Genomic DNA, 26,259 nt, shown 5'->3' with positions numbered 1-26,259 from the left:
CAATGGAGGAGCAGCGGCCTTCCCCCCCCCCGCCGCCGCCGCAGCAGCAAAGTGGGGGGGGGGGTTCCAGGGATCAGACATCGCCGCCCCCCTCCAGCCCGCAGGTCTCTGGGGAGAGGATTGAGAGCCCCGACCCCCGTGAGCTGGGCGCGGAGCTGGGACTATCCTGGAGCAGCCGGAGAGGCTGGGGGTGGGTTGTTGTTGTGGCAAGTTTCTCCTCCTCTGACAGAAATGGCGTCAATGGCAGCGAGTGAAGGGGAAGCCGAGCCGCGGTGTGTGTGGGCTGGAGGGAAAGCAGTGGCCGAGCGGGGTGGGGGTGGGGGGACTGAATGGGGGAGGTATCGCAAATGGGGGGTGGAGGGATCTGGGGGAAGGGGGTTTGATCAGGATCCCAGCGGCTCCCCTGCCCGATTCCCCCCCCCCCCCCGCCCCGCCAGGCTCCGGTGCAAACGGCTGGTGCGCTGGCTCAGTGCTTTGTTTTAATTCCAGGTCCAGCCTCGGCCGCTCAGCCCCGATCGGGGGCTTTTTTCCGCAGCCTGAGCTCATCATGAAGGTAAAACCATCGTCTCTCTGTCTGGGAAGGGATGAGGAGAGGGTTGTATGAGGGAATGGTGCACGATTTGTCCCGGCCCCACTCCCCGGTGCGAGGCTCGGCGCTGGTTGGGATCTAGGCTGCAGGCTGCTTCGCCCCACTGCCGTGGGGTGCCTTAGATGCCTTTGGTGTTTGCTGTGCAGGTTTGGCTCTGCCGGGTTTTGCTGAGGGACTGTGTAAGTTCACTGCGAGCAGGTCGTTCCCTTTCCGAAACAACCATTTGTAGGGGAATAAGGACATGGCTGCCGGCCCAAGCTTGACGAAGGGATAGGGGACAATCACTCCGCTTCGGAAAGTAACCTTGCAGAGGAAATGTCAGCCAGTCATGTTTGCATTAATTGAGGTTAAATGATGGATTTACTTTCTGTGCCTTAACGGGAGTTCTGTAGAATTAATAATCGTGAGCTGATGAGGTGGTGTCTGTACAAGGGTTGCTCTGCAGTGAAGGTAGTGCTGTAGGATGCAGAATGATTTTCAAACAGCTTTTTAGTTTCCTTTTTAGTGTTGTGTGCAGTATCCACATACACCATTGTCAGTCAGAGGCATTTGTAGACCACTGATAGTTGGTATAGTAGGCAAGCCCGATTGAAGTGATTGTTCCACTCAATTTAGATATTTTTGTGAAGAATCTTGCTTTTCATTAGTAGGTTTAACAAGTGTGATTATTAGTCTTTTCCTTGATTTACTCTTGGTGAATACAGTGTCTTGTTTTAAATGCTGTTATTTGTATTACAACAGCACGCAGAGTTCTTAATCAGGATCATGCCCCCATCGTGCTGCATTAAATCTGGCTTCTAAGTTTTAGAAAACTTATTAACTACATTTGTCGTATAACTGCAGGAAAAAAATATTGGAATATATATACAGCCTGTCAGCTTTATTATTCATCGTGAAATACAATAATCTCCAGCGAGAGTCATACCTCTTTGCTGTGCCCATATGGATATTATATCAAATGTATATACACCATTGTATTCAGGAAACACTAGAAATAGCAGAGGATACAAACAGTTCTATTTAACTGGATTCAGTAGGCAATACTAAGCACAGTAAAATACTTAACGTTCAGTACATTCCTTTTGGTTACTAATGAAAGAGCCATAAAATGTACAGTTTTAACTATTATTCCCGAAATCTTTTCTTTAATGGGGGGGATAACTAGTGAGGCCTAAAGTAGTGCGCCAATATTGGTATTTCATTAATAGGTTGCATCTAGTAAGAAATAAAAACTATAGTTAAACTTTTACGGCAGAGTTATATGGAAGTTCCCAAATTGTGTTCATGACTTGCTGGTCTGTGGAGTGTTGGCTAAATACATGGTGCTCTTTCTACTTGTGACCACGTGGGGAGATGGAACAGATAGGGGCAGGAGATGAAATCTAGAGCAGGGGTTCTCAACCTTTTTCTTTCTGAGGCCCCCACAACATGTTATAAAAAGCCCATGGCCCACCTGTGCCATAACAACTGTTTTTCTGCATATAAAGCCAAGGCTGGCATTGGGGAGTAGCAAGTAGGGCCACTGCCCGGGGCTCCACACCGCCGGTAGGCCCGCAAAGTAAAGTTGCTCAGGCTTCGGTTTCACCCCAGCTGGCAGGTCTTGGGCTTCAAGCTTCAGCCCTGAATGACGGGGCTACATCTTTCTGCCCTGGGCTCCACCAAGTCTAACACTGGTCCTGCCCGTCAGACTCTCTGAAACCTGTGTGTGGATCCCGGACCTGTGGTTGAGAACCGCTGATCTAGAGTAAAAGGAGACAGAGTGGTGAACTTTTTTTTCCCAAAAGGATCTAAAGGCAGCTAAATATATAGAAATACTTTTCTAATAGTACTTTTCTATGTAAACAAATGTGTAATTACCATGGAGATACTGTTGTTCAGATATTGTCGTTAAAGGATCCATCTAAGTGCCTACTACATATACAATTGTGGAGGTGAGGAAGTCTGCAATCACAAATGTGAGGGGAAAGTGTGCTATAGCACAGCGTGAAAACCCCTCTTTTAGCTCAATTGAATAAGTAGCAAAAGGCTTAAAGCTTAAATATCAAACACAAAATCCTGTTTATAGATCCATATTTTAGACAGTATTTTAACAAAAGCTAAAAGTTTCTTTAGTTATACGTAAGATTCAGACTGCCATAGCCACAAGAAGTTTAATTTTTTAGCAGGATTTTAACACGTTTTATGATTTGTTCATGATGAGATCTGAACTTCTGTGTGGTCAAGATGAGCAAACCAACTGTCTGGAGTTTCCCTATAAATTTATTTGGGATTTAAATCGGAAGACGTTAGTTACAGTGAAGCTCCTTTTTAGAGTTACAGCACAAAAATAAAATAAAATTTTAGCTGGTTTTAAGCTTCCAAAGAGTAATACAGCATGTCTCATGCTAACTAAATGTATATCAGTTTACAATCTTGTAAATTAATTTGCATATCCATAAGAATATTGCAAGGTTACAAGTTTGTCTAATCAGAAGTAATAGAAGAGAGTGAACAGGGAATTCTTTTTTTCTATTCACCAGCATCACAGAGTAACTGGATGACTGATTAAACAGAGCAGGATGCATCTTAAAAAATGTGACTGATTTTGTTTATAAAGGACATTTTTGCATTTAGAGGATGGAACTCTAAAGACCCAGTTTTACTGTGAGCCTGTCTGTATTGTGCTCATTGCAGGATTGGGGCCTAAGCCTTGATTATTGTTTTAGTGATCCTTCCTTCAGATGAAGGAGGCAGTGTATTCTGTGGTAGGGCATTAATTTGGGAGTCTGGCAATCTGTGTTCTATTCCCATTTCTGCCACTGGCTCTTTTTGTGTGAACAGTTCATCTTTACTATGCCATATTCTTCCCATATGTGTAAAGAGAATAGGATATTTACTCTTCTTTGTAAAGCTCCATGGAGGAAGAATGCTATATAAGAACTAAGTAGTAGTAGTAGTAAAGTGATACAAATGGAAGTTCACTTAACATGCTTAGTTATGGCTTGGAACTGTGTGGGGAACAACAGTGATACTGTCTCCCAACACAGGGTTTCTCATCCTTTTTTGAATCACTTCCCACCTTACCATTTTTTTAACATGGACCTGTCCCCACATCCATGAGGGCACAGGCACCATTTCAGATTTCAGTAGGAGGGACAACTTTCAGCTGGGGTCCACGGGCCACTTAAGCCACTGGAAGCTCTTGGATATTTTTTTTAAGATAAATATGTAAAGATCAGCCTATATCAGAAGCATTGTTGTGATTATTTACTATACTGCCCAGCAGTGCCCCCACAAACTCATCCCCCCAGATCACCTGACAGGCCCCTCCCCCAGCAGGGCCCTTCTACCTCTATGCTTCTCCCAGGTCACCTGGCAGCGCTCACCCCCCTACTCCTTGTAACCCCACCTGGCAGTGCCCCCACACACTTTACTGCCCCAGCTTTAAATGACCAGACAGCAACCTCGCTTGGTAATTTCCCCTCCTCTCAATCACAAATCCATGGCTTCTTCCTACAGAGAGAGTGGAGGAGTTGGGGGTGGGGGGGCACACGTGGAGGGGATTCTGCCGGGAGGGAGGGGTTGCCACTCCACATACTACTCCTCTAGGTATTCCTGCTCACCAGGGTCAGTACTCTCTACCACAGGTTGGAGTTCAGCAGGTGGAGTCCCCTCCCATCTAGAGCTGCTGTGACTGACAGCACCACAGACCAGTCATGGCTCTCCTGTGAGAGTTGTGTTCTGTGAAGCAATCCTAGGGTCCACTCAGAGCACCAGCTGCAGCCCAGGCTCAAATCAGCTGGCCATTTGGCCTGTCTTGCCATTTCCCTGATCCCGGCGAAAGTTTGATATGCCTCCTTGCCCTCTGTGTTGAGAAATTATGTCCTAACATGTATACCACCCCCTGTAGCCAGTGATAGCAGTGTATTCCCCACAACAGCATATCCAGATCCAAGGAAATTAATCCCCTTGTATACTAATATATACCACCTCAACCTACCAAGAGTGCTATGTGCATAAGCTGCAAAGATGAAAAAACCCTACAGTTTTGTTTATATAAATGTTGGAATAAAACCAAACTGGATGTTCCACTAGAGGTAAACAAAGCTTTTTCCCTCTTATAATCACATATTGGCCTATACTAGAGAAAGGCTAGAGTGGTGTGTGAATTGCTGTAGCTATTTCTGAGTTCTAGTTGGGATTTTCTTAATCACATTGCATGCCTTGCACATGACTCTTAGCAAAATAAGAGTGTTTCAGATGGTTAAAGAATCTTGGATTGCCAACAGGTACCTATTTATGAAATAATTATGTTCCAACAACTAGTTTTATGTAACACAATTGTTGAAAAGCAGTCTGTAAGCTTTCTATCTTAACATTTTTTTAAAGTCAGGGGATTAACTCTACAAAAAAGACCTACAACATGAGGTGTACATTTTTTTGTTTTTTTAATCTAAAGGTTAGGGCTGCAGATATTTAATTGGAACTGAAACTTTATAGTTAGGTATTTAAAAATTAGAAGTGTTTATGAAAGTATTTTCCTTTACCTTTTATTAGTGAGATCACTTAGCATAAAATTTCTCGCTGTGGCTTGGAAATTTACTTGATGCTGACTAGCTGTATGATAACAGAAGTAGTGAATTTTGTAGAAACTATAGAGATGCACTGTGAACCAAGTACAGTAGAACCCCATTTGTCTGACGCTCCTTTATCCAACTCTCCGTATTCACCAAACAACCAGCCACACAGGTCCAGAAGTGGACGATCTCTCCTATGGCCGCTAGACGGTGCTGCAGCCTTGCACTGTCCCGTTCTCCGGATTATCCGAATGTTTGATTATCCGATCTGGCCCTGGTGCCAGTTAGATTGGATAAACGGGGTTTTGCTGTGTGTCTGGTTAGATCTAATGTGGTTGTAACCTTGACCTTTAAAATTGGAGCTTTGATATGCCAAGCCTAAATTACAGTTTTACATAGTTGTGGATATATTTGTATTCCATAGACTCAGGTGTTGTGGGGTGCTCATTCAAAACTGACAAAACTATGCGACGGGAAGAATGTGTTTTTTAAACATCTTCATTCTGAATTTACATATTGGTTTCAACAACAGTCATTTCACAGTGGCCTATCTAGCTCTCCTACAGAGGTCACTGGTGCATGCTTATGCTACAACTATACTGCCTAAAAGCCAGTCTGCTACTCCAGTCCATTGTGTTGTATACACATGATAGACTAAAGTGAAATATGTCTTCTAAACTTTTAGTAACTAATTTCCATCCTGCAGCACAAGTCAGCTGAAAGCCAACAGCTCTCATGCTCATGCTACAGTCTGGAAACTAGTTTAGGAATTTAGTGACCTTCATTTTCTAATCAGCTGTGTGGGCGGCAGCAGAAGTGCTGGGGTGGCACAGGAACACTACTAGTTGGGGACTGCTCACGTGAAGGAGTTAGGAGAACAGGTAAGACTTGTGGTGTATTTTTCTCCAGAATTGGTTTTTGGTTTGCAAGAAACCACTCCATTTAAAAGTAGTGCTCCCTATATGCCCCTTACTAACCAACCTCTGGTCACTTTTCAATTTCCTCATGCTTACATAGTTACGCAGAAAGAAAAGAAAACACTGCTTTATAGAACATGTCTGAATAACTTAGACTGGATAGAATTTGACTTCTTTCATAGCTGAAATGTCAGCTGCCTTATATCATATAACAAGTGTATAATTTGAAAATCCATTACTTTAATATTGAATCATTTACTAGAAACTGTGATACAGGAGCTGTGAGGTAACCTAGGCTAGCTTGTTGGGGGGAGAGGTCTGCTTTAAATGAGGAAAGTTTGTTACTATCACAGTTCAGGGTAAATGCTTCTGTATTTCCCCTCAGTGGTCCAGCAAGAGCACCTACTCTCAGACTTCAGCTCCTCAGTAGTTGCCTTCCTTGGACAGAGACCGGCATCCAGGCTGCACAAATCCCTGTCTTCACTGTGTTATTCCCAGCCAAGACAGGCTGTACACGTACACCTGCTTGCTTTGTCTTTAGAAACTGTTTACAGGTGTAAACACACTTCTCCTTATGCAAACCTATTTTATTCTGAAGGTTAAAAAGCACTACAAAAAAAACATATTACAGCCAATAAAGGAACCTACACATGTGCTAATAAGCTTACTTTCATCCTAACGTGGATTCTGTCAGGAGCAGTCCTTCAACCCCCCACCCGAGGAGATCCCTTGTGGTTACCAGTTTGTGACAGCTTCAGCTGAGAGTAAGCCCGCAGTCTTACAAAATCTCAGTAGGCCCAGTCCTTCCAACCCTACTGTAAGGATTAGGGCCCTCCTTGGACCAGGGTTCTGTCCATTTGCTGGATCAGGAAGAAGGCCCTGAGTCCATTTAAAACTAGGGTATTTACCCCCAAACCCTATCTTTGTTTATTGGTCCCTGAAGAATCTAGTTTGTATTAGTATTTATGTAGCTTTTCCAGGGGGTGGCTTCAAAGGGCTGATAAGGGAGGAAGTACATTAGCATCCTCTCCCTACTAGAGAATGTACATACAATACTATAATAACATGTACACAGTTGCATTTTTAATACCCCAAATTTATTAACCCTCATTCAGTAAGGTTCAGTTTAATTCAGTAAACATTATCTTAATTCCTCAAGGTTTGTTCTGGATATTATAGGATATTGTCAGTCTGTCGCAATTACAAGTAAATGAGCCTAGGAGGAAAGTAGATTAGTTTTCGTTTGTTCTCAATCTTGGTATCAGATATATTTGGATCAGTATTTTTACAAGTAGGGTAACTAATGTACAGAAGATACTACTTAATGTAATAATAGAAGCTGCAACACTGAATATATGATGCTAATCCTCAGTAAAACATTTTTAACTGGACAATCAGTAGCTTTTATAATCTGAGAATATGATTGCTATATATATTGTTGAATTTGTATGTGGTGTAGGCCTGCAAAATGTTGTGTGCTACATTTGTACATTTTAAAAAGATATGAAGTTTTTTGCGCTATATTTTAAAGTCATAGAGAAGAAAATGTGAATTCTTACACAGTGTGCTGATATCACCACAGAATACATATAGCTAATGTTTCTCAGTTGAATGAGACAACCTTTCAAAGGTTCAGACTTCAAAAAGCTTTGTGGCCTTTTTGTGGGAAGATGGAGGGGCAAGTCTATTGGGCTTCCCCCAAATTGCTTAAGTGCCTTTACTGAAAACTTAGGCATTTTCTACAGTACACATTTTGGTCAGCAAAAGGCAACTTTTGCTGACCGAACAGTGTAGGTGTACACACTACAAAGCTACTTCTGATGGCAAAACAAAACCACCTTAATGAGAGGCATAAAGCTTTTTGTGGCAAAGTTGAAGCAACAAAGCATCGTGTAGATCAGAGGTGGGCAAACTACGGGCCACATCCGGCCTGCGGTACTGTCCTGCCCGGCCCCAGAGCTCCTGACCAGGGAGGCTATCCCCCGGCTCCTCCCCTGCTGTTCCCCTTCCCACGCCGCCTCACGGGCAGCGCTCTGGGGGGCAGGGCTTCACGCTCATGCAGGGCAGTGTGGCAGCATATCTGGCTCTGGCAGGGCAGTGTGGCTTCAGACATGCTGCTCTGAGTGGCATGGTAAGGGGGTCGGGGCCAGGGGTTTGGATATGGGGCAGGGGATCCAGGGGGCAGTTGGATGGGGTGGAGGTTTGGGGAGAGCATGGGACGGGGGGGTAGGTGCCAGGGGGTGGTTAGGGCTTGGGATCCTGGGAGGGGGCGGACAGGGGACAAGGATTTGGGGGGGGGGGGTTCTGAGAGGGGCAGTCAGGGGGCAGGGAGGGGGTGGGGGCCAGGCTGTTTGGGGTGGCACAACCTTCCCTACCTGGCCCTCCGTACAGTTTCACACCCCGACGTGGCCCTCGGGCCAAAAAGTTTGCCCACTCTGGTGTAGGTGCTGCTGTTCATTATGTCGCCATAACTGCCTCCCCCAGGATCCCAAAATGCCTCCGTTCACCACTCTGCTCACTGTTTTGAACTCTGCTGCCCAACAGGCATGCACTTCTCCCCTTTCAAACTCCTGGAAGCTTTGACATTCCTCAGCCTGGAGAGCTCACAGAGCTGCTGAGGAAGCTGCTCCCGGCAGCTGAGGAGGTGGTGGGAGGAAATCACAGAACCATAGGCAGGCAGACATAGCGGGCTGCTGCAGGGTGGGGAGAGACATTGTGTTGTGCAGAGCTGGGGACTGATGTGGAGGGGTGTCCCCCTCCCGCAGGATTGGTTGTTCAGGCTGCTGTCTGAATTTAGAGACAGCCTGCCAACACACTCTCCCCCAACACACACACACTCTCTCTCTCACATACATCCCCCCCCACCCCCGGATAGGTCACACATTGTTCCCTGTCACACACTCCCTGTCACACACTGTTCTCCCCACCTCAGGATAGGTCGGTCAGCCTGCTGTCTCCCCAACCCCAGACACACCACTCTCCTCTCCCTCCTTCCCACCCAAACTTCAGTTGAAAAGCAATTGGCAATTTAGTAGGATGCCCCTGGAATGATGGGATTGAGAAACCTGCATCATTGTGATGCTGTACCTGCCCAATGAGGCATTGCAAACCCCTCCCAAAGCACCCTGCAGCCACTTGCACAGTGGGATAAATATCCACAGTGCACTGCTCTCTGTGTCAAAGCAAGAGCTGCTAGTGTGGATGCGCTCTGCCAGCACAAGTAGCATAGTGTGGACATGCAACAGCAGTTTAATTAAAGCGGCATAACTTTTGTTGACAAAACTCTGTAGTTTAGACAAGGCCTTATGATCATGCACATTTTTCACAGATACCTGAGTTTTCTTGTTCAGCTGCAGCTTGAAAGTACATAGCATTTCAGACTTTTCTTATACAATTGACTGAACAAGTATTTTAATGCCATGCATGTGAGAGACTAGTATTTTAATAATGAAAATTTAGAATTTAAACTTGTGTGTGGACTTAAAGAGCTGTGGAGCCTTTCAGCCTCTACGGTCCCCAGTTCTGTATTGACCAAAACTTATTCACCTTTTGTGGAAATATGATGGTGGTTCCTCTCAAGTTTCATCCATCATAATTGGCAATTTAGCAATTTTTAGAGGAAAGCAAAAGTCAGAATAAGCATATACTTTGGACTACTCATCTCCAGAACAGTGGTGAAGAATATAGAAAAGTCACAGTTCATGAGCTTACACTGCTGCTGCTCTTGTTGCCTGTGTATTTGAGTAAAACGTGCTTCGCTTGTGCCTTTCCATTTAGCCCTTTGAATGCTGAGCAGCTATTTCTGTGGGTACACTTGAGTTGTATTAAGCCACTGCAGTTGTGCCGTCCTCTGGGTACCTCTTTCTCAGTGCCTAGTACAGCTCAGAAGCAGTGGCTTCTGAGAAACTTCCAAAGGCCTTGGGGGAGCCCAGGGAAATTGTTTAGTACCATCCTAATGAGAAATCTTACTTAGTGCACTGTAACTGATATGAAGTATTTAGAAACATGCCTAACTTGGCCTTCCCATATTGCTAAATGTGGAGGATAGGTAGCTAGATGGGATGATGATGACAACAGGGCTTCCAGTACAAAAAAGGTTGAGAGCCACTGTACTACCCTAACTTGCAAAGAGAGTAACATTACTTGATAAGAGATTTTCCGCCCGCCAGACTGAATTCCTACGTGCCCTTGTCCTTCACGCTAGCCTCCATTCTGAGTAAATGTTCAGCAGTCACTCCCTGCTCGGCAAGAAGTGTTTTGCTGGAGCTTTGGAAAAGCAGCTGTGAGGTAGTCACAGTGAAGTGTAGTGGAGTGTTTCTGCAGAAAGCTAGAGACAGTGGCAGATCAATTGATAGTTCACAATGCAACTGCTGAGCACCAACCACTGCCCAAGTGAATGCACGTGGACTGTACTTGCAGATGGAATACTATCTTTGAGTTCTAACCACCTTTTATCAATTTCTGCTTACTTTGCCTATTAGACCTTTTAAGCAGGAGCTGAATTGTGCATTCATGGGTTCAGATATTTTAGCCTGTGCACAAATCTCCACTTGTTTTATCAAGAGATTTAAATACTGATTGCATTGATATTTATGTATACATTTACTGATATCAAGTAAGCCAGTTATTTATAGCAGGCAAGTACACTACAAATGCACTTAGTACAGTGAGTTAGATCCTCTTTTGGCCACAATATAAATTGTTGTCGGTGCTTGTGAAGCAAATATGGGGTGCTTAAGAATATAACCCTAAATAGCACAGAATTGTTTTATAATTGTGCTGTACACATGCCTTACTCTGTAGCTGGATACTTTTACTATGACTTCAGCACATTCTTTCCTTTGCAGTTTTAATTAGAAGGATATTGAATCCCATCTGCAAGTGGGATTGATCTCTGGAAACTTTACAAGGAAATGTTTCAGTACCAAAGGAATTACAACCTGTTAGTGTCTCTTTATTATAAAGTATGTGGGTACATATGAATTGCCAGTAAGGTCAGTGGTCCATCTAGCCTGGTATTCTGCTTCTTGGTAGTGACTAATATGTGATGCTTTCAAGGACTGCAAAAACCCTTATTTACTTAACTGACCAGTCATACAGTGCTCTAGGGTGGGTGAGAAGTTAATCACCTGAAAACATACCTTACATCCTGAAGTATAAATTTAATTACCTTCTTAAAACTTGTAGTTGTGCAAGCCTATTGATCATAAAATTTAGTCTCTAAAATCCCAGCACACTAATAATGATTTTCCTTTAGTACTGTAAGAAAGATAGGGTATAAAACAAACCTTAGTTAAGCATACTGATTACTTGTACTATCTTTCTTAGGGTTCTTTGAATTTTGATGCTTAACTAAACAAAAGGACTATAAAATTATATTACAATTTCATTTTATTAACTACCCTTAACATCAACTACTAACGTAAGGCATAAGAAAGCAAAAATAGTATTGGGCTTGGATTTTGCTAGCCTAAACTAGAAAATTGGTTGATACGATAACCATCCAGGTTTTCAGAATCAAACACCACAACCACAATAGAAAATAACACTTTATAATCAACCGCTGTCCTGGAAAGGTGATTTTGTTTAGATATTAGACTGAGTCCCTCACTTGTGCCAGTTGGTTATCAACTCAGGTGTTGCGAACACAATGGAGGAAGAGCCAGCCATAGCTAAACCATAAGACAATTTGATCAATTACTTACATGCCAATTCACCAAGGTCTCCTTCCCAATGGATTTACAGTAATCAACTCTTTTAACTTACTTCCCAATGAATTATATTAGCCCCAGGATCTGATTAAACACTCCTATCTAACATATGGTCCTACATTTAAGACAAACTGTATAGACTGAGTGCAGTTCAAGAGACTTGCACACATGGTCTCATTTTATGTCTGTATACACCTAGAACTTGAAAGACAGCATGAAACCACAGAGTTTCACAGTCTCAGTTAACCTGTTACAAAAGAACAATACGCTAACTCTGTGGCAATCTTTAAAGCAGATACAGAAGCATGTATGCTTCCTTACTTATCAGGTACCCGGTTTGAGGAAGTAGTCAAGTGACTGGTTTGGGACGTCACATAAGAGAAAGTCAGTCTGTTTACTTATTGCCAGTTTTTTGCTCAGCCATCAGCTTTCAACTGTTCCTGTTCACATCAGGAATTGAGACTACAAATGCAGGTGGAGCAAAGGACGGACACAATTAGTCTTTTCCCAGTGTGCTAGCAGGCAACATAAAGTCCTGTAAATTTGTTAGTCTCTAAGGTGCCACAAGTACTCCTTTTTTTTCCCCTGTAAAATAGAAAGATAGTTAAAGGTGCCTATCTGAGAAGATACTCCATATCACCAGGACTCCCAGGTGGCTGGCCCAGGACCTCAGTCTTCTGCTTTATAGGTGTCCTCAGTTTTCACTGAAGCAATGTGCTGAAGGATGCAGGCCATTTTATTCCATTTCTTTTGTTGGTTCTTCTCAGAGATGCTGGTGTAGACAAATCAGAAGGTGCCCATACTTCTGCCAAAGATTCAAAATGATATTTGTCCTCTCACCATTCATTTGGGGAACAAGGCATCACCTTTGAGTTCTTGCAACTGGGACTGGAGTTTTCCACTCTCTTGGTGCAAAACATCTTGTCATATCAGCTTGCGTAAGATAAATTAGGCTATACTATCAGCTACAGCCTATCTTGGGCCATACACCGAATACCAGCTGGTTTGATTCGGTCAGCAACTTACCTCTGCGCGTCGCTTTTCATGGGTCCTTCTGCGGTACATCCCTTGGCCAACTTTGCAGGCTGTGTTTGCTCAAGTTGCAGTTTCTCCATCATCACTCTGCTAGTTGCTGAAATGTTTAGTTTAAAGGTCATAGTTTATACAAAGTCCGTCCACATTCTTTGATGCTTTTTAGACTTATTTTATAATGTAAAGTAAATATGTAAAGTCTCTTCAAGAACTATTGTTTTCCAGTAGGCTGGAACAGATATATAAATCCTCCATTTTTATTCTCCTTATTTTAAGAACAATGATGGGACCTTTGTATGCTTGAGCTGTGTCTTATTGATCAAATAATCAATTACATATTCTTATTATTCTGTGATCAGGTGTCTGTATAAACACACTGTCTGGTTAGACATTAATTTATTTATTGCCTTTTCAGCATGGGTGTATTTCACTAATTTGATAGCATAGGCATGTTTGATTGCAAATAGCCTTATTTCTTCACTTTACTGCTAAACTAAAATTACTATGAATGCAACTCTCATCTTTCTCTAACAGGATTGCCCATGAGGTAAACCCTATTATTAAAGTTTATAATATTTTCTCCAAAGCTGTATCACTTATAGTCTACTTCTTTTACACATGTAACATCATTTAATCACAATAATTGGTTGAGTTTGGTTTCTTAAATTTTTCAACTACTGTATCTGGCAACATAATATAGTATCTTAGTATTTGATATCTATATTTTAATTCATTCACAGACAAGGGGGAAAAAAAGGAAGACTCATCAGTGGCACCAACAGTACACTCTTGTGAAAGGCTGTAGAAACTCTGCATTTCCTCAGACTAGAGAGTTCGAAGAAACTGTCGTTAGACTGAGGGTTTTTTTTCTTAGCCCTCTTTGTTTTTTTTAAAAGTCTAGATGCCTGCACAATTCTTTAGAAATAATTCATAATTTTGAGGCCTTAGTTACTACAATAGCAACATCTACAAGTTGCCTATATTGTTGTGATAAGTATAAATATTTTATAAACTCACCTATCATTAGAATGTTGCATTTTTCTTGTGGTTAGCTGAGGTCTTCTAGAAATGTCTCTTGTAGAACTTTTGATGGCAAAAGAGAATTTCAGCTATATGGGGCCGGGGGGACAGTGGAATTGACTGTCAGTTGTGCCAAGTAAAACTAGGGAGACTCTTTGCTCTTTCAATTATAGTAACCTTAGGTGTTGCTTGATTTCCCCTCCACACCTTTATTTTTTATGTTGACGGTATCCCCTAAATCTCTCTTCACTTCCCATAAATCATTGCACATTATACAACTATAACCCTCCCCCAGAGCATGGAGTGATTTTATTATTAAGACGGCAGATTATCTGATCATTGGAAGCTGGTATTTTTTGCTTGCTGGAATCATTTAACCCTTTAGCCAAGAGTTAAAACAGTCTTTGGGCAGAGCTGCTCACTAACACAGTTCTGGGATAATACAAAGCCTGAGGAGTTGTGAGAAATAATTGTGTTGCAGAATAGCTTCAGCATTTCTGAAAGTGATGATGGGAAAATGGGGCCTTCTCAGTAAGTTAAAATGCCTTACTTTTGTTGTGTGTGAGAGAGAGGGTTTGGAGCATCATAGCCACTCCCTGGAAATGGCTGCCAGAAGACATAGGCCTCAGCAGCCAATCATGATGTACCGGTGCAGCAGTCAGAGCCAAAGAAACTGAGGGATTCTGGGTGACTGAATTGTATAAAACATCTGAAACACATTGCTTTATATTACTGCATTTGCTAGCTTCTGGAAGGCAGGATGGTCTGAATAGCTATACATGCAGAAGTTCCTATTTACTGTGGAATAAAAATCAGACCATTTCCTCTGTAGTATGCATAGACTTAAATTATGTGGCCTGGCTTCTAGAATTAAGAAGCTCTGTCCCCTGATTCCTCTCTTTTCACACCTACACTCAATCAGTGAGATATTTGGAATTTAGATTCATTTCTTTATACTACCTCCAAAGTGTGCATTTTCAGTTTGCTTCAGATTTGTATTGACAAGGAATAACTGCATTGTAGGAGCTATTGTGAAAGCTAGAGGTTTTAATATCAGATCAATGGACAGTTGGTGCTTTTTGGACCCAAAAAGGCATCTGATTTGCTTTTGGTATCCAAGAGGCAGTAAGACTTTGGATGCTGTGGAATGTTTGCATCTCTTCCTCTTTAGGGCAGAGGTGATTTTAAATTTGAGAGGAGTGGGTTTGAATTCCTCACTCCACCCACCACAGACAGGATCAAGCTACACTACTTCAATATATGCACCCCTTTCCACTATCTGCCACTACATCCACTAATGGCATAAGTCTAATTGGATTGGTGATTCAGCTATAATAATCAGTAAAATGGTTAATACTGAATCCTGACAATTTTTAAATAGTAGAACTCAATTTAGTTGAATGGGAACAGTTCGTGTCTGTTGTTTCAGGCTAGCTATAGACTGAGACATCACTTTATTGGTTGCATTCAGTTCACTTTTTGAAGCCTGTCTTCATAAGCCCCAAGGCACAGTTTAAATGGACACTAAGGTCTAGATTTACGAGCGTGACTTGGGTGCCTAACTTTCACTTTAGATGCCTAAAAGTCTAATATTTAGCTACCACTAGCTTTCACAAAACCACTGTTCAGTGGCTGCCTAAACTTGTAGGTGTGTAAGTTTCCACTAGTAAAGTCATGTAGGTAGCAAAACTTCTGCCAGTATGCATGTGCAAAGCTGCCTACATTCTGATGGAGTTGAGCAACTTGTGTACTAAACCCCAGAGGGATTCTTAAGCTAGCATTCCCCTTCATATCTCCCCTGTGGGGCCTCATCCAGTAGACATGCTCTGAACACCCACAAGACAGGGGAAGAGGTAGTGGTTTGTCACACAGGTGACTATTGCTTTGCCTCTGTGGAGGTAGAGGGATAAGGAGGGGAATGGACTGCTAGCAACCTCCAGTTTGTTAACTTCAGCCTGTGGAACTAAATCACCAATAGATTATTGACAGGAAGTAGAGTAGCTCATATGTATATACTCGTTAGATATCTGCAATTTAGGAATATTACTGTTCCTCATACGTGTTTTACAGAACAGTGCTGTAGTTTTTTTAAAAAAAACAAACTAAGACTACTGCTATCTAAAGATGGCATTGTCAAAATTGAATTAGATCCCATTATCTCTGTTTAAGATTATGCAGCTTGATGATCCATGCATGTTTTCCTCATGAGACATAGTACTGGCAGATATTTCCATTAATCTGGGCAAAGCAGGGGTGCATTGCAATTACACAGCCTCCCACTGCTGGAAGTCTTGCTTCAGATCCTGATAAACACCAGTTTGAAAAAGTTTAGTGATCTCATCCTGGTTTCTTGTATAGGTTTGTGTAGACAGAACTGGCTCGCTGATTGATACTATGTTCTGAGAAGAGTAATTTCTGTAACACCGGGAGTTGTTGCCAGTCAGGAGTAAAGTGTAGTATTGGGTCTATCTATGGTAGACAGAAATGCTACCGTTTATTTTGTGGCACCCACATCTAGCTGGGAGGACTTTTGTTTCTTTCCCCCTCCCAGATCCAGCAGGCTACTGTGACGTATGTAGAAGACATCTCCATTACTCTATCCTTCTTTCTTCCTGTTTTGAGAATCTCATGGATCTGATATCTTTTACCCAGCAAGGTTAATTAAGATGATTATCTGTTTCACTGCTGCCCACAGGGTTATGAATAAGAGCTGTGGAACAGATAAGAATCCTCTTAATTTCAGTCCACTTCTGATGCTTAGAAAAGGACAGAAGCTCTGCCTACAAGATCAGTGTATCAATTTGTAGTTGTGAAGATAACCCTTCCTAATGTAAAGGTTAAGCTTTCATTAAAGCTTAAAACTCTGCAAAAGTTGATGGCTTATGGCCCCCACTTGTTAGGGAAAAAGTTGCAAGTAGAATCTTTAATCTCTGTGCTAAAGGTCAATTCAGTTGTGGCCCCAAAATTAGTCTGTCTCCAAAAGTTAATCTATAAGTGTCTAATGTCAACCATCCCTGTCATAGGATGAGTAATAATTTAAATAGGCAGTCGTCAGACTAAACTTTCCCCCTCCCCCTGTGTCCTGTTTGGATATCCTTGGATTTCTTATCACCTCTCCTACTTTTTCCTGGGATCAGAAACTGAACAATTAATTGAGGGAAAACTATTAAAATTGGATTTTTAATGTGAAGTCGGTTTTTGTTCTAAATATCATTTGTATTATGTAGCAGTTAGGGGCCCTCAATTAGTGATGATGGCCCCATCATGCTATGTACTGTTGTGTATATATACACCATAACAAGATGGTCCCTGCCCTGAAGTGCTGCTGGGGAAGTGGTTACTGGGTGGGCATGTGGGGGAGGAGAAGCAAAGGCTTTGCTTACGGACCATTCTGAATATGAAGAGTGGTGTGTGGACATAACCAGTATCGATGCTAAGGGCAACAGTTTTAACTGCTGTTTTCTCAGAATTTTTCCTTTCAGCCATGCAGTGGTTAGACTAATGCCTTGTAAAAAGTTAAGAATATTGATTTGGGCTCATTTTTCCATTCGTTATCTAAATAACCTTACAGGATGGAAGCTGGCCTCACTATTTGAGAAATGATATTACAAAAAAAAAAAAGTAAAACTACAAGTAAAGATCAGTCTAGACAAAAAATAATCTATATTGCAAGGTGGGATTTTTTTTATATTGTAAGGTATATTATTGTAATGTTTTGATCCTTTACTAGTCAGTTAGTTCTTTTCTCACTGTATTTCATGGGATCTGTTACTACCTAAACCTAGTTATTAAAAACTAAATGTAGCAGTATGTAATCCAAATGGTGTTTTCTTCAACTGTTTTATTATATATTCCTCTGGGTTTGTTAAAAATAGAACTACGTCTTACACCACATGGGATTTTAGGTTTTGGTTTTATTTTAAATGTAGACTGCAGTAGAGCCAGCTGAATAGCAGATTTCAACACAATGCCATGGGAGATGAATTAGGTAGCACTTTGGATATATTGTCCTCCCCAGATCAGCGTTCCCAGAAAGAAGTATAGAGAAGAAATTTGTGGTTCTCAGTATTTCCTGTAGAGATTGCTCTCGGGATGAGATCTCAAAGTCCCCTACATAGCAGTGGCAGGAAGAGACTATTCTCTCTCATTGATCTCAACACTTAAGATGAGAGATTGTCACACAATTCCTTTTGACCATCAAAGGCTTTGCCCCACTCCCAGAAACAGGTGAAAATATGGAAGTAGTAGCCCTCCAGAGACTATCATGAATGAACCAAAGACCAGTTTAAGAACCTCTGATTTAGTAGTTAAGCTGTTCAGAGAGGTTCAGTCTGTTGGCTAGTTTACCTTTGTCCTTCAGTTCAGTCTCTTGATCTGGGACATTAAGGGATTCTTAGTGTAACTGTGGCACAGTGGACTCCAGGAAGGTCAAATTTTAAGGGCTTTCTATTTCTGGGTCAAAAAACTATTAATTAATTTTGTCTGAACTACAGGTCATTTGCCAGAGTTGTAGGACTTTAACATTTTTCCACTGGAGGCAGAAAGGAATGGATAATGCTTCATAATTTTGATGATCAGAAGAATAAAGCTAATTAGACCTGAAATGAGGATCTGAGCACATCTCTGCCCCAGCATTCTTAAATTTTTATTGTGCCATTATCTAAGGGGAAAATCTAAGGATATGGCTCAGCTCAAAATGCCTTCAGAAAGCTTGAGGTTGGTTGACCTACAGATTTTAAGCCTTAAACATCTTTGTTGACACTAAAGAAGAGGAGGACTCATTTTAGCTCTGCCCAATTCCACTCCTGCTTGAACAAGAGACATGAACCCAAAGATAAGTCAGTGAGGAAGGCATCTGCTTGACCAAGCTAGCGTGTTTGTGCTGTATATACGCTAGATCCAACAGGGACTAAAACTGGCTTGCCTGTGCCAGTTCTGAACCTTCCAGAAGTCTGACTAGAGAGGGTGTAATATTGAAGCATGATATTAGGCTTTCCATTTTGTTTCCTCTTCTATTTCCTGGTTGGACTCTATTACGCTCAGAAGGCTCTGCACAAATTTAATACCTGGAAGAAATTCTTATTGAAAGAGCCTTCTCAGAGGTAAATCAGGAGTAGCCTTATTGCCATCAGGGATGGCATCTGAGGCTTAGGCTTATGCAGAGATCTTAGACTTGTGCTCTGTTGTCTGCCATTGGTCCTGAAATTGGGTGGAGGAGTTTAAAGTCACTTCCCTTTATGTTCTGCAGTGACTTGCACCAAGGATCTTTCCTCCCTGGCCTTCTCTAATGATCTGGGGTGGATTCACAATTTTACCGTATGCCTTTGATTCTTAGGCCTCATAGATCTATTCTTGGTGTCAGCAACCTATGGGCAAATCTTTAAACTACAAACCCAACCATATTATGCCAGGCTACACTAATTAAGTATTGAAAGGATCCTATGTTACTGTTTTGATAAGACTAAGCCCAATTGTCAGTATAGGTGGTCAACATTTGGAATTTCCATCCAATAGGAAATGCCAAGATTTTGAAATTTTTTCCCCAAATGGGAAAAAGTTGAAATTGTAGAATTGTTAGCAAAACAAAATATTGCAAAAATAGCTCCTCTAATACGCTAACAAGTGAAAATGAAGAGTTTTGTCAGTGTGACAGGGTTGGGGTAGACCCCATCCAATGCAGGCCGAGTGTGCCCCATCTCTCTTAGGGCACAGAGGTGGGAAGCACTTAACCTACATTTATGCCGCCTTAGCCCAAGTCAGTATACTCGCCCTTCTTAGCGGGGCGATGAGGTCTAATGGCCAAAGTCAGTGTACTCTCCCCTAATAGCTGGGCAGTGTGGCCCAATGGCCAGGCTCCATATATTTGCTTCAGTCGGCAGGGCAGTATTCACCCATCTTAGCAGGGCAGTAAGGCCTAGTGGCCAAAGTCAGTATATTTGTCCCTGGTAGCAGGGTAGTGAGGCTCAGTGGGGAAGGAGGCCACCGTGTACAAAAAGGGGGGTGGCAGCCCAGGTAGGGAGGTCCAAGCCTTCCCTGTCCAGTGGGCCCCAGTCCAGGCCCTCGTAGTGGCAGGAGTGTGTGCCACTGAGTCAGCGGGGGGGCGGGTTCCAACCAAAACATGCTGACTCCAAATTCCAGTTCACTAACCCGGCCACTATCTAAATCCCCTGGGCTGCTTCCTACCATAGTTCCCACTTCTGTAATCTGGGCATCTTTGCAGTCTCTGGGTTCCCTGGTCTGTGCAGTCCCTGGCAACTCCAGACTCTTCAGGGCCTCTATGGGTAGCTTGGTATCTGCCTGGATTGCAGTATCTCCAGCTCCCACAGCCTCAGGCTTTGGTTGATCCTTGGCTGGAGCTGGCAGCATACCTCCTTCTTTCCTGGCACTCAGCCACAACTGAGCTGAGCTGCTCCCTTTTATACTAGTGCATTTGGAGCATGCCCAGTAGAGTTGAGGGGGCGTGGTTTCCTCAGCCAACAATATAGGGCTAACCCTTCCCTGTCCAGTGCAGGGTGAGTGTGCCCCGTCACAGTCAGTTTTCTGAGAAAATTGACCATCAATATGTGTGTGAAATGTTTAGATTTTGTTGAATCAGCATTTTCCAACTAGAGGGTTTCCCATTGGAAAGTTTTCCAATAGATCTATTTTTAAGTATCACAAGCTGTGACGCCTATGGTTATAAATCTTGTGGCATTCTCTACTCAAAAGCAGTCTAAATCTATTCGATGTTGTATTCAATCTTGTTTTGACCTAGAGGGACCAGAGCATATGCAACTCAATTGAAAGCCACTTCAAAAGACCTATTGGACAAGGTGTCAAACTGAAGGCTGCTAGCTAGAGCTCAACTCGTACATTTACACAGCATTACTCTTGACTTACTGGCTAAGTCTTATGTCGAGGATGTCCAGTTTAGGAGAGCAATTAAAAAGGGACTGTCAATTTGAAATCTATTAAAAGAAAAAAAATGTTTCTAGTTATGTGCTTGTGCCAATTGCCTCTACCCAATGTGTGGCATTAGGCTCTGTTTTTAAAAGTTGAAAAGTGTTGCAGGGGGATTGCATGGGGCAGTGAAAAAGAAGTGATTAGTAAAGCTGATTACAGAAAGTAGTGTCACATCCACAATAAAATTGGAAAAAAGGAATATTCATCTTTGTTGAAGTAATCTTGCTTGTTACCGTAAGACCTGCATAATTCAGAGAGAATGAAGATGTGTCCCTTTATAAGTTATAATAGTCTATCTCTAAAGATTGGGGTTTCCTACAGACTATACTCAAAGGAGAATATCTTTTTGTCATCACCTTCATTTATTTAAAATCACTTTTAGTCCTTCAGTTCTTAAAATAATGATAAAGAATGCTAGGATTTAAAATTCTGAGATTTTAAACTCCTAGCCTTTAAAGTTGAGGATACGCTGACCTGGAGCTAAACTGGTTTAAGCCTATTTTGACTCAGAAGTGGAAACTATAAATAACTACATCATGATGCCTGACTGCTCAAAGTATCACAACAGTATTATTAACAAAACTTTTCTGTATTTCATTCTTAGAATAATTCCATGTTAACATGACTTCTGTACAAAGCAGTTGTGCCTTGTAACTTTGAGGCGTACAGTATTTTTACACTAATAATGGGTCTTGAGACATCATCATATTATATCTTTAGTTTCTCCATCAGTTTTACCAACATTATAGATAGTTCTAAGCGGCTAGTTTACATTTCACTATATAGAATTGTTCAGGATGACAGCATAGACCAGACAGTTTCATATTCTCACATAATAAAGTAGCCCAAAGTTTAGGTTGCAAATACTGCTAGCGTATGTTGAATTGAGTCATTTCTCACAGTAAAGAAAATTGTATATTTTTTTAAATAATGAAACATCAGGCCTAGACAACCTATCCCCTTTAACAAGTGAAGTCTTATTTATACTACCACGTCACAACACACAAAAGCTGATAGAGCAACTATAGAAAAATTTACCAAGTTATGCTACCAGATTTTTGAAAACACTAAGAAAAACACACTGATATTCTAGTCCTCCTATAACGGGATACTCTAGATTTAAACGAGATAGCTGTGGTAGCCACATTATTGCAGGGATTACATTTACCTATGAATATAAGGAAGAGATAGTCTGACTTGGCCTGTAGAGCTGGGAGGCAAAGGGGTGAAGGGTGTTTGCTAAAGTTCCGCTTCTTAAAGCTAAAGCAGTGAACAGACTGTTGCTGAGCAAAGTGTTTGTAGTATCTTTTCAAAATTAGTATTATGATAAGGTCTCAGTTCTAAACTGAGATGCATCCACATGTGCACTGTCTATCTGTCTGCTACTGCACTGAACTCATTTCTAATGGATGGAGCAATAAGATTTGATGTATGTTATCTCACATCAAAAATTATAAAGCTTGTCTCCTTTGCTAGAAAACTATAGGATGGTTGGTTCATAACCATTCTGAATATTTTAAAAATGTTAGTTGGTTAGAAAATAATCTTATTCGATCCTTTGGTACAAAACTCTTCAGAAGCTTTATTTATTTTATTTTTTTTTACAACCCTAGCACTTTACTTGGTGATTCAATACTCATCCAAAATTGAGATCAAATTCCTTTGATTAAGGTTTGAAGGTACCATCATGATCTGTTCATCTGAGCTACAGATTACCTAATGCCTTTTGTGTCTAGCTCAATAATTTGTGGTTTAACATTTTAGAAAGACATCCATTCTTGATTTAAAGACTCCAAGTAATGGATAAATTTACCCCATCCCTTGGTAATCTGTTCCATTGGCTAATTACCCATGTGGTTAAAGTTTATTTTCAGTTTGAATGTTTTAACTTTGAGCCATTGGAGTCTTCTATGACTTTGCCTGCTAAATAGTCTTCCAGTATCATTTCCCACCCTAAGTAATTAGAGTATTACTCCTAGGGGAATTCTGTGCCAAAAAAATAAAGATTCTGCAAAATTCCATATATTTTATTTGTCAGAATAACACAATTTTTAACACCAGTTTCAATTATTTTGATAATTTATTTCAAAATATCTGTCAGCAAGTATGTCTGTAACAATACAGACGACAAAAAAGATTCCCCCAGGAGTAGCAAGTTTAAAAAAAACCTGCAACAATCCAGTTCCTGTTTCTCTGTTACGCTTTTGTTGGGTGCCTCAGTCTGGGTGTGTCAGAGGAGAAAACTGTCCCTCCAGTCTCAGACACCCACACCCCCTACCCTCCAGAGCCTACAGATCCACAGAGAAACAGCCTGATGCTGGGTCCTGGGCTTGTACATGCCACCTCCTTCAGGAAGTGCTGGGAACTGCAGCTGCCTGGCACCCTCCAGCTCCCCCTACCTCTCCCCCCAGCAGTGTCCTGTTTTTGCAAGATGGAGAGTTGGTTTCTTCTTATCCAGCAGCCCCTAGTGACAGCCAGCAGGTGTGCAGCACTAATTCTGTGGGGGGAAGTGAAATTCTGTGCAGAATATTAATTCTGTGTAAATTCTGCATTGCGCAGTGGCACAGAATTCCCCCAAGAGTAGAGCATGATCAAGCACCTTTTAACCTTGCCTTCAATGAACTAAATAAATTGAGCTTCTTCAAGTTCTCCTTGTAGTATATTTTCCAAACTAATTCTTGTAGCTTTTCTGTGACCCTTTTCCAGTTTAGACATTTATTTTAAAGTGACACCAGAACTGTGTACGATACTCCAATAGTGGTCTGACAGGTGCTACCAAAAGGTGTTTAAAAAAACAAACAAAGCCCAAGCCTTCACCTCCCTACTCCCACTTGATATTCCTGTTATACATTAGCCCTTTTAGCCACGGCATTTGATTGGGAGCTAGTGTTGAGCTGCTTATTCACCATGACCCCATGGGGCTAGTCTACACTTACAGCGCTGCAGCTGCCACGCTTAGTGCAGACACTATTTACACCTCCCTGAGAGGTGGTCGCTATGTTGACAGAAGCCCTCTGTAACAGGGGCTTGGGTGGCTGGCTCCCTAGTGGTGAGATTGCCTGGTTCTCAGCCCCCTCTGGCTGAGTGACCTTAGCCTTTAGGGCTGGGGAGAGAGGGACCTTGGCCCTCCCTCTCCACCAGGTCCCAGCCCAGCGGTCTGGATTGTGCCTTGCTGTGGTCCCAGGCTCCTTTGGGCATGGCAGCCATGAGCTGGTGAGGACAAGCCCCACAATCTCCCTGTGGGTTGGTTCTTAACCCATGGCCCACTTGTAGCCCAGTTGGCACACAGCTGCGGCCCATGTGATATTTTCAGGGCCACATAGATAGTATATACCTAGCGTGGATGCGGCCCACATAACACAGAGAGAGCTGCATATGTGGCCCATGATGGTAAATAGGTTGAGAACCACTGCTCTGGGGTTTTCCTCAGTCAGTTATCTCCCATGCTGGAGATTTCTTCAGTCTCCTTGGCTGGGAAACCAATGCTTACGTCCAGGTGGCTGCCCTGGTTCTCTGTCCCTTCAGGCAGGGAGACAGCAAGTTCCTGCCTCTTCACCAGTCAGCCCTGAACCTTTGAGCCAGGCTCCCTTCTTTTATTCTCTCTCCTTCCCTCCCTTCCCCCCTGCTCCCTCCCGGGCCTGGTGTTGGCTGCAGATATAGTGGAGTGCGGCTAGCTGGGCCAAAAGGCATTCTTTAAAACACTGGCTTTTCTGGCTGGCAGTTTTTCGGCTTCATTACATCCTACTCTCGACAGAGTGTTGTCTACATCAGGAATTAGATTGGTGTTACTGCATCGCTCAGAGGTTTGGAAAATCCACACCCTTGAGCAATAGTGTAGACCAGGGCTAAATATATTCAGATGTGCATTAAGTCCTCTTCAGAGTCACAGTATGGGCTGTATCTTGGAAAGCAATAAATATAGGCTTTGTTCCTAGATATACAACCTTTCTGATTTTTAAAAAGTCCTTTGGAAGTTTGAACAATTAGTCACTTCAGATTTTCAGTTTCTGTGCTAGAGGTTGTAGTCTGTTTCAGACCTTGTTAAAACTGAAAGAGGTCACTCAAATTTTTGTGCTAGAGAAGCCTGATAAACTCCTTCAAAAAGGAGCCTAGAAAAGTTCAGGTTAGTTACTTACCTTATTCTTCTGTAACAGTTCATCCTTAACATATAACCAAGCTATAACTTAACTCAGTTTATATGCTTCTCTTGAAAACAGTATATAAAAACGCAAAGTCAGTCAAATTTGCTTTTTAAAACCTTACAAAAAATGTCAGTTGGTTGCTCTGGAAATTATTGTGACTTCAAACAGGATTATGGAATGGAGGTGGGGATAGAAACAGCAAGAGCAGTAATTCAAAATATCCTGCTTTCATGCAGAGTCTTTAAGAATAAAGAACAAGAAAAGAGACATACAGGCAGGATTATACAGAAGCAGAATTATTTCTAAATAGAGCCATCAGCAGGTCTTAAGTGTTTGATTCAATAAAATGTTTGCTTTCTGTGGTGATACGTAATAATAATTATGAAAATACAATTTTCTTTCCAAGGATTTCAAAGCACTTTGTAAACATTAATGAAGTCTTGGTAGCCCTGGAGATAGGTATGTGTTATCCCCATTCTACAGATCTGAAAGCTGATGCAGGGAGTAGAGACTTACGGTTTTACAGGAAGTGCGTGGCGAAACTAGGACTAGAATCCAAATGCTTTGTTTTCTGGTCTGGTGCTCTGTTACTATTAAACTGTCAGATTTGTTTTATGCTATCCTAGAGTACCACATCGAATACCAAAATCTTCAAAGCAATAAAATGAGAAAATTAAATACAGTTTGAATTTGTGGTAATGACAGCACTTAAGTTCCTGAATTTGAGAGAGCCTACTTGATCCTTGATCCTGACCTGGCTAGCTTGATTTAAATCAGCAAGCAGGAAACCATGATTTAAATAATAAATTTTCATCTTGTTTTTTTCATATGTACCTTAGCTGCTTTTCTAAAGAAAAGTTGATTCTCATTATTGGCATAAACTTCAAAACATGTTTTGCAACAAAATATAGCCTTTACACTAAGTTTGGTACATTTTTGCTAGCCAGGAGGATATGCTACACACTGTAAACTATTCTGTAGCTTAATATGTTTGTTTAGATTTTTAATTTTTGCATTTTTAATGTGGTGGAAAATGAGACATTTCTCATTTATTAGTATTAACTTGTTATTTTTATGAAGTTGCACCTGGATTGGAAATGAAATTCAATTAAATGCACAAACAGCATTTTCATGGACTCATACAATCCCAGGGTTGGAAGGGACCTCATGAGGTCATCTAGTCCAGCCCCCTGCTCAAAGCAGGACCAATCCCCAATTTTTGCCCTAGATCCCTAAATGGCCCCCTCAAGGATTGAACTCACAACCCTGGGTTTAGCAGGCCAATCCTCAAACCACTGAGCTATTCATACCGCCATTTTAAAATGGTTATTAGTTAAATAAGACTACCTT

The 26,259-nt window shown here is 41.8% G+C and overlaps 1 protein-coding gene and 1 long non-coding RNA gene across 6 annotated transcripts in view; one reads left to right on the top strand and one right to left on the bottom strand.

Annotated features, from left to right (window-relative positions):
• The window catches only part of ARID4B (AT-rich interaction domain 4B), a 140,938-nt gene that overhangs the window by 481 nt on the left and 114,198 nt on the right, over window positions 1–26,259 (top strand). For 3 of the 4 annotated variants that reach the window (XM_043544325.1, XM_043544324.1, XM_037895275.2), the window contains exon 1: window positions 491–553. In XM_043544325.1, the coding sequence (XP_043400260.1) occupies window positions 548–553 (6 nt within the window). In that variant the 5' untranslated portion in view covers window positions 491–547. Of the gene's footprint in view, window positions 1–489; window positions 554–26,259 lie in introns of those variants that run through there. The other variant, XM_037895274.2, reaches the window with a different exon arrangement.
• On the bottom strand, window positions 11,454–20,202 carry LOC122465315. Of its 2 annotated transcripts, none has more exons than XR_006290062.1 (4): window positions 20,009–20,202; window positions 13,823–13,914; window positions 12,800–12,905; window positions 11,454–12,308 (listed from the first exon to the last, which is right to left on the bottom strand). It is a non-coding gene; the product is annotated as an uncharacterized LOC122465315 (long non-coding RNA). The 2 variants fall into 2 exon arrangements; XR_006290061.1 differs by lacking the exon at window positions 11,454–12,308 and adding an exon at window positions 12,362–12,578.

The sequence above is a fragment of the Chelonia mydas genome, chromosome 3, assembly GCF_015237465.2.
Source record: "Chelonia mydas isolate rCheMyd1 chromosome 3, rCheMyd1.pri.v2, whole genome shotgun sequence".
NCBI lineage: Eukaryota > Metazoa > Chordata > Testudines > Cheloniidae > Chelonia > Chelonia mydas.
This window is presented reverse-complemented; position numbering and strand designations above follow the sequence as displayed.